This window comes from Octodon degus, unplaced genomic scaffold, assembly GCF_000260255.1.
Source record: "Octodon degus isolate 3935 unplaced genomic scaffold, OctDeg1.0 scaffold00048, whole genome shotgun sequence".
Lineage (NCBI taxonomy): Eukaryota > Metazoa > Chordata > Mammalia > Rodentia > Octodontidae > Octodon > Octodon degus.
In genome coordinates, this window is record NW_004524624.1 from 6,160,132 (window position 1) to 6,172,953 (window position 12,822).

Consider the following 12,822-nt stretch of genomic DNA (forward strand, 5'->3'; position numbering starts at 1 on the left):
GAAGCGAAGCGAAGCGAAGCGAAGCGACAGGGGCTGGGCATGGTGGTATCTGCCTATAATCCCAGCACTCTGGGAGTTTGAAACAGGAGGATTGAAAGTTTTGAGCTCAGCCTGGGCAATTTACTTACTAGTGAGACCCTGTCTCAAAAAAAAAAAAAAAAAAATCCAAAAACTTTTTAGAAAGGACTAGGGCTCAGTGAGAGGGATGAGAGGGTCCTGGATTTAATCCCCAGTGCTAGAAATACAAAAAACAAATACAACACAAAACATATCAAAACATTCTTAGAAAGAAGAGCACATGTGATGCCCTGGATTCAATTCCCAGTACTGCATAAATAAAATTATAAAAAAGAAAGAAAGAAAAAAGTAAAGAGCTAACACTTTGCATTCTTCCATGTGTCAGCGTCATCCAAAGGCTTTTTATGGATTAAACTCACTTAATCCTCTCAGTACTGTGCGATGTGGGTTCTTTCATCATTCCCATTTTACATGAGAGGTTTAACAGTGTGCTTACATAGTTTGGACTAAGTCAGGGAGTGTACCAGGAAAGGGATGCTGGAAGTGAGTTTCTAGACCACCAGGGTGGGGTGAGGGAGGCCCTGGCCTAGGGCTAACATGTGCAAAGGCACAAAGACTAAGACACTTATCTGGGAGATCACACAGAGTCCCCACTGCCCAGAGCGTTGTGCCCAGGAGCTGGGAGGGGGAAGGTGCAGGGCTGGTGTGCCCTGTGGTGGAGGGGCCATCCTGGAGCACGAACTGGGCCTCACTGCTGGTGGACATGTGGCAGAGGAGGTGGACTCAGCTTTGGTAGGCCTCACATCTGGGCCTGAGGCAGGGCCACGTCTACTTCCAGGGAGATTTAGTGCTATGAAACCCACCGAGCAGTAAGACTGGATGTGTGGTGCGGGGGCTCAGGGGCTCAGTGGTGCCTCCAGACCCACGCTGCAGCTGTGGAAGCCTGGACAGGGTCAGCAGACCCTTTATTTCCTGGCTTTTCTCAGCTGAATGACCATGAACTAGTCATTTAACCTTCCAAGTCTTTCCTACTTGTAAAAAGGGACCTCAAGGCCCCACCCTGATCCCTCTTACAGGTTTATTGAGAAAAGTGCTCAGTAGCCCAGAAACTTCTTATAAATTCCAAACCTGGCCACTAAGTGGACATGCAACACAGAAGGTAGCTCAATCCAGGTCTCAATCCCAGGTCTACCACTCCCTGGCTAGGTGACCTTAGCACTGTAGAACTAGGCTTTCTTTACCTATAAAACAGGGATAATAAAACCTTCCATGTAGACCTGCAAAGATTAAAGACAACCGTTTAATTGTTACTACACTGGAATCTTAATTTTAGGACAGGTGTTTGGGTTTTCAGACTGGATCTAAACCCAGGACCTCCTGCATCCTGGGCAAATATCACTGAGCTATGTGGGGAGTTTGCACAGGCTTTCTGGGGATGGTGGACCCTGACAGACACAAATGGGAAGAGATGCTCCCCCACAGGCCCTCCTCCCCCACTCTCCCCGACCTCCCCACCTCCCACCTTTCGGGGCCTTTATGTCCTTAGACTTTCCTAAGGCACCAGCCACATGTGGTCTTTATGCCTGCTGGCTCCTGGCCTCTTTTTCCCATCCTTTCTTGATGTCCTTGGTCCCCAAGAAAGAATGGTCAAGCTGTCCTTCTCCCCTCTGCCTGGCCTGTGTTATAGCACATTCCCCAGCTTTAGTCCTTACTTGTGAAAAATTCCCTTTCCCAGATTCCTAGAGATGTGCTATCTTGTTCTTCCCCATCTACAAACCTGAATATCTCTGAATTCACTCAATATATAAATATCCTGGGGGCTGGGGAGATGGCTCAGTGGAATAAGCGCTTCCCTGGCAAGCACAAGGGCCTGAGTTCAATCCCCGGTTCCACAAATAAATAAATATCCTGGGGCTTTTTTTTTTTTTTTTTTTTTTTTTGGTCTCTCTGCTGGGATAGAACCCAGGACCTTGCACATGCTGGACAAATGCTTTTCCAATGAGCTATACTCCCAGTCCCAATAAATATTCTTGAGATCTTCCTACAGGCAGGTCCTTCTCTGTCGATGCCCTACAGAGACAGTCTCTGCTCTCATAAGCATATTACTTGGTGAGTGAGAGGTGTACGTGAACATGTAGGTAGAGAAGTCTTTTCAGATAGCAGTAAGTGCTATAAAAGAAATAAAATGCAGTCGTCCATGGATGATTGGGTCCATCTCTACGGAAGCGAAAATCCAGCATGCGCAAGTGTCTTTAGTAAAGTGGCATAGTGTGTGCGGAGAAGCTACACACATTCTTCTGTAGTCTTTAAATCATGTCCATTATTTACAGTTCCTAACACAATGTACATGCTATGTAAGTAGCTATTGCTCTGCATAGTTTAGGGAATAATGACAAGAAATAAAACTCTGTATGTTCAGGACAGAGGCAACCGTTGTAGGCCTAACTCATAGCCCAGTGCAAGAGGTTCTTTGAGTCGGAGGATGTGAGCATAGATATGCAGAGAGGGAGCTGGGTGTTGAGCAAATACTCGAAGAAAGGGTTGGGCTGGGGATGTAGATTGGCATCAGTGTCCTTGCCTGGCATGGTCAGGTTCCATTCCCAATATTGCCAGAGCAAAAGAGCAAAAAACAAAATAAATTAAAAAAAAAAAATCAAGAAGTGGTGATGGGGAATGGGAGGTCACTAAGCCAGTGGCTCCAAGAAGGCCTCTCTCAGAGCTGGGGCCTGAATCGGGAGATGGCCGAGCCCAGCAGGATGTAGGCCCTTGATTCTAGGGGAAAAATGTTTCAGAAGGAGACCCTGGGAGCACAAGATGAGCCTGCTTGGCAGCCTGTGTGGAAAAGTATGTGCTGATCCAGGGCAGAAATTGGGAATGAGGAGAGAGCGGATCCTTTAGATTCTATTCTCATCACTGGACATGACACAGTCTGATTGAGGCATTGCCTGAATCATTTTAGGGTGTGAAGAGGGGCCTGCAGGGAGCAAGGTCGTCAGTGGTGTCCAGGTTAGAGGCTGTCTGGGCTGCAGAGGGACTGGATCAGGGGACACATCCTAAGAGTTTGTGCTCACAAGAGTTGCAGTTGGACTGGATGTGGGATAGGAGGGAAGGGAAAATCAAGGATCAACATGAAGTCTGGGCTTTGGCAAGGACTGCAGTACCTTTTCCTGAGATGAGGTTAGCCTAGGGGTCAGAGAACAAGGCTAGGAGGGAAAATAGCAAGTGAAATTTAGGGTGCCTGTTGGACATCTGTATGAATAGACAGAAATGGTGTGCTCTCTGCTGCTTTACCTGGGCTTGGTTTATATGCATTTTTTGAGACAGGGCCTCACTATTCCATTCAGTCTGGTCTTTAGCCCACTTTGTAACCCAGGCTGATCTTGCACTTGCAACGATCCTCCTGCCTCAGCCTCCCCAGTGTTGGGATTACAGATGTACACCACCATGCCTGGCTGGTACATGTTTGCTAGAAGAGTGGAGATTACTTGGCGGTCAGATAGATGCCTTTATTTTATTTTTATTTCAAACTCCTTTGACCTCCTACAGGTGACTTTCTTGGAGGGGAGAGATAGTATAATATGTTGTTTTAGACAGAAATAAGTACTGTAAAAATGAAATAGGGCACCTGGTAAATGCACACACACAAGATAACAAGGCAGCTGTTTACAGATGGGAACATTGTGTAGGGCAGGGGTGTTAGGAGTCCCCCCAACACACACACTTCCCAGACGGGGCAGAATAGCCCCCCAGGGATCAATTTATGTTGCCCTTGTAATGGCTGTGGAAAGCCCATTGGAATAGGAGAAAGAAATCTCTGAATGAAAGTACCCTACTGTGCAGGCATCCCAGCCCTCTAGGAAGCTGAGGCAGGAGGATCCAAAGTTCAAGCCCACTCTTGACAATTTAGCAATTTAGTGAAACCTTGTCTCAAGATAAAAAAAAAAAAAAAAGAAAGGTTGGAGGCTGGGTATGGTGGTGCATGCCAGTAATCCCAGCACTTAGTCAGGGGGCTGAGACAGGAGGATTGCTTCGAGTTCGAGGCCAACCTGGGCTACGTACTAAGTTCAAAGTCAGCCTAAACGATGTAGAGAAACCCTGTCTCAAAAAGGGGTTGGGGAGGGCTGGGGATTTAGCTCATTACAAAGGCCCTGGGTTCAGCCACCACACACACACACACACACACACACACACACACACACGGGTTGTGGGGAGAAGAAAGAGACAAGAGCTCAGAGCTCCCCCACCCAAAGGCTGAGCCTAATCCAGGTACCCTGCCCTGGAGCCTGGTCACACTCTTCCTTGACTCCGCATAACTCTGGAGACAGATTCCTGAGGTTTCATCTGTTTGCTGCTTTACCAGGGCTACCCATACCCTTCTGGCAAACCTCTTGCCAAGCTCCTCTTCTGAGCTTGGTACACATTGGTCCTGGGTGTTTCCACTCGTCAGCCACTGTTTACTGAGCACCTACTATGTGCTGAAGGCACACAAAACAGGACAGAGGACACATCCAACACTGTCCAGTTGGAAAAGCATTAAATTATACAGGCAATCACAACAATTTGGACAGTGCTTGATGGAGGAGCACAAGGAACCACGGAATGATGGAACTAGGGTTCAGAGGCTATAAGCAAGGGCCTGCCCTGCACCCCAGCAGCTCCTGATCTAGTCCAGCTGGGCCAGGAGGCTCAGAGTTGAAGGCAGGGACAGACAAGGAGCACAGAGGTGGAGGGCCTGAAAACTGCTTGCACAGGCGACAAGGGGCAGGGCCATATCCCAGGGCTGGTGACTCCTCACTGCAAGACTGTGGGATGGAGTAAGATTTCACCAGCTGGAGAAGGGAGGGGAACTTTGCAGGCTGAAAGTGCGAGGAGAGGTGGGAGGCAGCAAAACTGGAGGCAGTGTGTGGGCTACATGCAGACAGGAATGCGGAGGGTGCAGATGACTGCGGAGTGAGGCCAGACCTGGCCTTAGCAGATCCGATGTCTCACCCTGCTGCGCTGAACCCACAGCCTCAAGGCTTTGGTTCCCAGCTCTGTCTGTCCACAGCTTTGGCAGCAAAATGGGCAGAGCACAGGCCTGGATTCTGGCCACTACATTGGTCTACTTCTTTGGGCTTCACTTTCCTCTTCTATAAAATAAGTATGAGTATTAGCAGTAATAATTCTAGCTACCATTCACTGAGCCATCACTCCATGCCTGGCATGCTTCTTTTTTGTCTGTCTGTCTGTCTTTCTTTCTTTCTTTCTTTCTTTCTTTCTTTCTTTCCTTTGTCTTTCTGAGACAGGTGTTCACTATGCAGTTCAAGTTGGTCTTGAATTCACTTTGTAGCCCAGGCTGGTCCTGAACTTTCCTGCCTCAGCCTCCGCAGTGCTGATGGGAATATTGCTTAACAATGCTCAACTCTGGCAAGTTTCTAGTGTTGCATTCAATCTCAGCAGAAGCTCTAGAAGGTTGTCCTATTGCTTTCATTTTTCAGATAAGAAAACAGAGATGGGAAAGGTCCAGCCACTTGCCCCAGGCCATATGTACAACTGGTGGCATCAGAATTGGAATCTGAGCTCAGACAGTCTGGCTGTGGAATGCAAGATCTTCACCACTGCATGGTGTTAGCCATACTGCCAACCTATCTTCGGGTTGCTTGCTTACTCAGCAAACATCTATTGCATATTTGCTGTGTGCCAGCCACTGTGCTGGGCTCTGAGCACACAGCAGAGCATAAGACAGAACAGGTCCTTGGTATCATACAGGTGACGTTCTGATGAACAAATAAGCACATTACCTTTTTTTTGGTACCAAGAATTGAACTCAGGACCTCGTGCTTGCCAGGCAGGCACTTATGCTATTGAACTATATCTCTGGTCCCAAATAAGCACATTAGAAAATGAGGTTGGGACAAATGAATAAAAACATTTAATGGGCAAACAAACATATGATAAAGTGACATCATGTCAGAGCCTGGTGTGGTGCTACACACCTGTAATCTCAGCACCTGAGAGACTGGGGCAGAAGGACTGTTGCACGTTGGAGGCCAGCTAGGGCTACATACTGAGACCTCGTTTCAAAAAGCCAACAACAAAACCAAAGAGCTAATTACGGACTGTATAAGTGGCTTTTAGTGAATACAGTGCTAGCACAGATTGACTTTTTTTTTTTTTTAAATTTATTTATTTATGTGTGTGTGTGTGTGTGTGTGTGTGCGCACGCGCGCGGCCAGCTCAGCCCACCAGGGGGCGGGGCTGGCTGGCATGTGGTGCTGGGGGATTGAACTGTGGTCCCTGTGCTTTGCTAAGCTTGTTCCAAGTAGGTGCTTTAGACCACTGAGCCATCTCACCAGCCCCCAGATTGACTTTTTAGTGTTGCTAGCACTCGAACCCACGATGTACTAAGAAGAGTTCAAGTTCTTGATATTTTCAAGCTCATTTCTTTCTAATATCAACCCTATGGGATGATATTATTATTTAGCCCTTTTATGGCCAAGAAAGAGTCTGGCCAAAGGTTTCTTGAGTCTCCTTTTGGTGGGAGCAAGTGTGACTGGGCTTGGCTAAGGATTAAGCACAGAGAGGTGGAGTAACATACCCAAAGTCACACAAGGACAAAAACAAGTGCAAAGGCAGTGGGGAGTCACAAAAGACAGTGGAAGTGCTGTTACCTGGGCTGTTGAGGTGTCCCGAGGTGAGAGGCGCTCTAGCACTGGGATTCCCTAGCAGGAGCAGCAGAGACAGCCGGGCAGGTGTCATGGGCTGGGTACACCATGTGTGTTTGTGTCTCAGGAGGCTAATGGGCCTGCTGATGGCTACGCTGCGATTGCCCAGGCTGACAGGCTGACTCAGGAGCCCGAGAGCATCCGCAAGTGGAGAGAGGAGCAGAAGAAACGACTGCAGGAGCTTGGTGAGGCCAGGGACCACTGGGAGCTGCTGGGGCACAATGGGGTGGAGTGGGGAGACTTAGGGACCCACACTGCCACGGGCAAGGGTGGGCCCTAGGGCTGCCTGTGTGAGGGGCCAAGCACCTGGGCAGTTGTGCCCGCGGGGGAGCTGCCACTTACTCTCCTGCTGGGTTTGCAGATGCTGCATCTAAAGTGACTGAACAGGAGTGGCGGGAGAAGGCCAAAAAGGATCTGGAGGAGTGGAACCAGCGCCAGAGTGAGCAAGTTGAGAAGAACAAGATCAACAATCGGTGAGAGGAGCTCTGGAGATCTGAAATAGATCTGGGCATGTGAGGGAGTGTGGGGACACTGAGCTTTGGGGACATGGGGAAACTCAAGGACATGGGTGGAATATGGGAACATGAGTCACACTGCAGGCACATTAGAGAGCCACGGGGGTGGAAGGAGATGCTGAAACCCTAGCGCTGCTCCCTAGGTTGCCTGAACAGAGATTCCTTGAGAGCCGGGCCACCACTGAGCCCTCACCACTCTCCTCAACAGAGGGGAAGCAGTGTCTGTCATTCATGAAGAAGGGTCCAGGGCCCCAGAGGACAACTAGGAGCCAACAGCTAGACCTGGCCCTATGTGAGCAGGATTAGGGTCAGAGAGAGCCTAGGCCTGCTTGGAAGTGAAGAACCAACCAGCTATCTGATTCTGTTGCTTTTAGAAATCACAAACACTCAACTCAGAGTGACCAAGGAATAAAAGAAAAGTAGTGGCCAATATAACTGAAAAGGTCATGAGTAGGGCCATAGGCACAGTGGAATCAGGGGCTCAAAGTCAAAGACACTTTTGCTGTCACTCAACTCTGTTTTGCTTTACATTGGCATTGCTCTTGGGCACACAGCCTGGGTATGGAGGCAAGGATGGCCAGCAGTGGCTCCAGGGTTCTACCCTAGTCTCTTGACAATCTCAGTGAAAACAGTACCAGGCTTCCTAGAGTTCCAGTCTCAGTCCTTGACCTGAATTTTGACAATATGACTTAGGTCTTATGCTCATGGCAGACCTAGTGACTGTTGCCAGGAGGAGGGATGCTCTGATGGGGCAGTCTGGGATAAAAGTTCTACTCCATGGGCCATGCATGGGCCTGTCCCACTCAAACCACAGGGACGAGTGGTGTAGCCTTGTCTCTCCAAGGTTAGTCAGGGTGTCCTAAAAGGGGTGTGGATGCTGAACAGACAAAGACAGCAGATGCTCCCAGCAAAGAACACTTTCATGGAAATGGCCTCAGACTGAATGTTGCCTAGTGACCCTTGCCTTGGAGGCTGTGCCTTTTAAAGTATGAGATCTTCTTGGAAGGAAGACACTCGGGGAAGCTACCATGTTTGTGTTTAAGAAACTCAGGCATTGGTGAGTCAAAGATAAGGAGGACCCACTCTGTGTTCTCAAAGAACTCAGGAGAGAAGCACACACTCACATCTGGACTACAATACAGTGGGGCCCTTTATGTGACAGTCGTAGAAACAAGGAGCATACTGGGAAGACTCCTGATGCCTGGAGACTTGGGCTAGGAGTTCAGGGGGAAGAGGTTATGGTGTAAGACAGCATTCTAGTCCTGGGAACAACACAGTGGGTGAGAGGATAGCGTGTATTGTGCCGCAGGGGGCCAGAGAGTAGCTGAGGAGAAGGCTGGAAGCCGGTAGGGTTGGGAGATTCATGCTAGGAGGACCTTGAGCAGAGAAATGGGCAGTGGGGAGCCACTGGTCAGAGTTGAGCTCTGGAAAAGGCTCTGCATCCAGGGAGGAAGATCCTCACTGTCCGATCTGGGGCTGTGGGTAGCTGCTGAGCCTTTGAACTCTGCTTCCTAACAATCTCCCACTGGAGGTACTAATGCTGTCTCTCTCTCTCTCTCTGTTTAACCCTCTGCCTGCCTGTCTCACTGACTGTCTCCCACACCTAACCTCTTCCCTAACCTTTTCCTCAAGGATCGCTGACAAGGCGTTCTACCAGCAGCCAGATGCTGATATCATCGGCTACGTGTATGTGACTCCTTTGCTGCTCTGCTGGGGGAGGGGGCGCTGAAGAGGGCATGGGCCCACCTTGTTGCTGGCCTAAAGTTCCTCGAGTCTTCTGCTGATGGGGTGTAAAGTAAATGTGTGTGGCTGGGCTTGGGACAGTGATCAGAGCAGCAGTTGAACCCCTGGTGTAGGCACCAACTTTGGCCCCCATCGCTCCAACAGACTGGAGGCAGCTTTGCTAACTGGAGAGCCCTGTGGAGGTGGCAGGGTAGGGAGTGGTCAGAGAATGGAATGTGCCAGGCATTCCCATGTGGGAGGGGTGAAGCGCAAGGCATCCTGGTGCCAGCTCTGGGAGATGCCTGCCAGGCGGGCGGCTGGGGCAATAGTGTCTGTTATGAACAAAACAAACACAGACCACAGGGAATCTGAAGGCATAAAGAGTAGGAGTTGCCTTCTGCCCATTCCTGCCTCTGACCTTGGCTCCAAGTGCCTGCCTGGACCACCGTGCTTGTCTTCTCTGTTTGGAATCCAGCTGGTCCCATGAGTGACCTAGACCTTGGGTGTCAGGCAGGTTTCCCCTTATGCCAGCACCAGTTGATTGGCAGTGACAGTCAAGCAGATAGTGTTGGGGATTCTGAAACTGAAGGAAAAAAAGATAGTGATTACGAGTGGTGTCTGGCGTGTCTGTGTGTGTGTGTGTGTGTGTGTGTGTGTGTGTGTCTGTGTCTGTGTGTGTGAAGTACTTGCTCATTCTGAGGAGCTGTTCCTTGACTTGGGGATGCTATTGCAGCCCAAGATGCTAGCTGCGCTAAGTCTTCTCCCACAAAGGACAGGGCCCAGGAAGACAACCGCCTTCCTCTCCTGCCACCTACCTTCTCATCTGTCCTGTGTGTACTTATTGATATTTACCCTATACCAGTCACTGGTCAAAGAGCAATGAGAATGTGGGTGTGGTGGTGCACGCCTGTAATCCCAGCATTCTGAGAGGATCATGGATCATGAGTTTGAGCCCCACCTGCTCAATTTAGCAATTTAGTGAGACACTGTCTCAAAAAAAAAAAAAAAAAAAAAAAGGAGCTGGGGATTTATAGCTTGGTGTGAAAACCCTGGGTTCAACTTCCAGTTTCCTTTTCTCTCTTTTAAGAAAGAAAGCAATGTATATAATGGCTTGGAGTATGTTGTAATGAGGAAGGACACATAAAACTCTGGGATCCACTTTCTGCTGGGAAAGCAAGGACAGGTTTCACAAATTCATGACTTTTGGGTGCACCTGTTTTGTTGTTGTTGTTTGAGACAGGGTCTCACTATTAGTTCAAACTAGTCTTGAACTCATAAGAATCCTCCTGCCTCAGCCTTCCAAGTGCTGGGATTAGAAGTGTGTGACACCATGCCTGACTCCTTCAGGTGGACATTAAGCTGAGAAAAGGAATTTGTGGGGTGGAGAGGATGGGACCGAAAGGTGGGAGAGGCAGCTGGAGCAAAGCCCTAGAGAAAGGAACTACCTGGCAGCCTAAATGGCTGGAGCATTGTCAGGTCTGAGTTGGTGGGAATGGATCAGAGCTGAGGTGGGGAAGTGTCAGCTTGGGAGTTGCAAAGCATCTGTTTTGCAGGTAAGGAGTCATGGGAGGTTTCCAGCCAGGAAGGAAGAACAGGCTTGATTCTATGGAACATCACAGGGGTTCTTTGCCCCTGTTCAGCATAAGTGGTCCTAGAAGCACCCAAGATGGGCCTGGTGTGGAGAACAAACCAGGGCTTCTCAGACTTCCACATGGCTCTGCTTGATTAGGAGACCCAGGCAGGTGCAGGTTGTGATCCAGTAGGACAGAGGTGAGGCTCAAGAGTCTGTGTTTCTAGGGGATTCCATGCTGACACCCAGCTGCTGGACCATAGGTCACACTTCAAGTAGGAAGCAGGGGGGACCTCTTGATTCTGAAAGGGGCATCCCCTGGAATAGCTCCCCTCATTCTCACTCTCCAGCTCTACACACAACACACCTTCTGTGTCTTGATTCTCAAGCCAGGAAACAATGCCAGCATGGAGGCTGTGGCCCTGAGTTTATAGGCTAGGATATGACAGCATGGCAGGTTTTCTAGGGAGGGGATGGATGACCTGATTCTGAGTCAGCTCCTCCTTCGCACAGCCCACGAGTTCCTCTCCACTAGCCAGGATCTGGGTGAGGAGAGAAAGAAAGGGTCTCCTCAGGGAGCCTTGCTGGTCAGGGGACACAGACCTAGGTTTCCCCACCTAATAGTCTTCTTTTGTTTGTGTGATGATTTTACTATGTAGTTCAGAATGGCCTTGAGCTCACTTTGTAGCCAAAGCTGACTTAACTCACATTGATTCTCCTGCCTCAGCCTCCTCCCAGTGCTGGGATTACAGACATGCACCACCATGCTTGGCTATTTTGTTTTCTTTTTAGATATTTGAGTTTGGGTCTTTCTATGTAGTTCAGGCTGGCCTTGGACTTCTGGTCTTGCTTCCCTAGCCTCCCAAGTGCTGGGATTACAGATGTGCGCCACCATGCCTGATTCTTGTCCTTCCCCTAATGACTCCTATGTTTACATTTTGTCTACTCAACTGTATCTACTATTGCAATGGCAAACAGAAACACAGAAATAGCCCCCAGGAATTGAAGGCAGATTTATTTATGTCAACAGGCATTGATCAGGATCTTTCCCAAAATACCATGCCCTGATCTTTGATGATTTGGAGCTTATATGGGATCAGCAAGCAGGAAATACAGGAGCAGAGTCCTTGCCTGTCTTTGGTTCTTACAGTAAGCATCATAGTGACCAGCTATGCACCACAGTGACCAACTGTTTCTAGGAGAGAGAAGTTGTCACAGGAACTATTGCCTGGGCCTCTAATAGTACCTGGGGGGCCTTTTCTGCTACACTATCCCTTACTCAGTAGGTTTTTATTTATTTATTTATTTATTTTTCTTTCCCTTTACAGTGTTGGATATGAAAGCCAGGGCCCTGAGCGTGGTAGGGAAGAGCTTTACCACTGAGCTATATCCCCAACCCCCAATACTGGCTTTTTAAGCTGTCAGCTTAAACTGATAAAGAGGTCCACAAGTTTGTGTCCCAACTTGATTATAACCCAAAAAAAAGACTCCAGTAGAGTACTACTCAGGCTGTGGCTCCACAGAGATAATGGTTGTTTTTGTTCTGGGCTGAAAAGGACTAGATGTGCTTACGAAGTGGATTCTGCACCTGTCACATGTACCGCCTTGGAGGTTCATGATAACATAGCGCATTAAAGGCTTTCTGAGGGCTGATATAAAGATCATTTTCTGTTTTTCAGTTTTTTGAGCTGTGTACTTCAGGCTGGCCATGAACTCACTATGTAGCCCAGGCTGGTCTGGAACTCATGGTAATCTGCCTGCCTTGGCCTCCCAAGTGCTAGGATTACAGGTGTGAGCCACCATATCAGGTTTAAAGATCCTGAGATTTCCATATGCATTTACCACAAGCCTTTCCATATACAGCATTCAGCAAAGCTGAATAAGGCACTTCAGTTAGTCAGGTGGTTAGTCATGTCCTGCCTTGGTAGATATTTTGGAAATGTTAAAAATAGCCATGGTACTGTATTAGTTTCTCAGGAGCCTTAAGGTGTCAGGAGCCCTAGGATGGGAACTCCTGATGGAGAAGAAATGAAGAAAGTACCTAGACTGGGAAAAACTTGCTCAGGAGATGAAGCCTGTGCTGGGAACAGAATGATAGGGCGCACCAAGCTGTGAGCAGGGGAGGAGTCTTGCAGGAATGTGACAGGAAGTACAAATTAGCTTTTTTTGGTGATCAAACTCAGAGCCTCATGCATGGTGAGTGTGTGCTGTACTCCTGAGCTACATGCTCAGCCTTTGGTGGCTGCTTCTCCTTTTTTTGGGTAATTTATATATTTATTTATTTAATTTTCAT

At 48.6% G+C, this 12,822-nt stretch overlaps 1 protein-coding gene across 2 annotated transcripts in view; it reads left to right on the plus strand.

Moving 5' to 3' along the window:
- The window catches only part of Cltb (clathrin light chain B), a 24,888-nt gene that overhangs the window by 9,982 nt on the left and 2,084 nt on the right, over positions 1–12,822 (plus strand). The window contains exons 3-5 of one of the 2 annotated variants that reach the window (XM_004632299.2): positions 6,790–6,907; positions 7,084–7,195; positions 8,870–8,923. In XM_004632299.2, coding sequence (XP_004632356.1) covers positions 6,790–6,907; positions 7,084–7,195; positions 8,870–8,923 — 284 coding nt within the window. The remainder of the gene's footprint in view (positions 1–6,789; positions 6,908–7,083; positions 7,196–8,869; positions 8,924–12,822) is intronic. The other variant, XM_004632300.2, reaches the window with a different exon arrangement.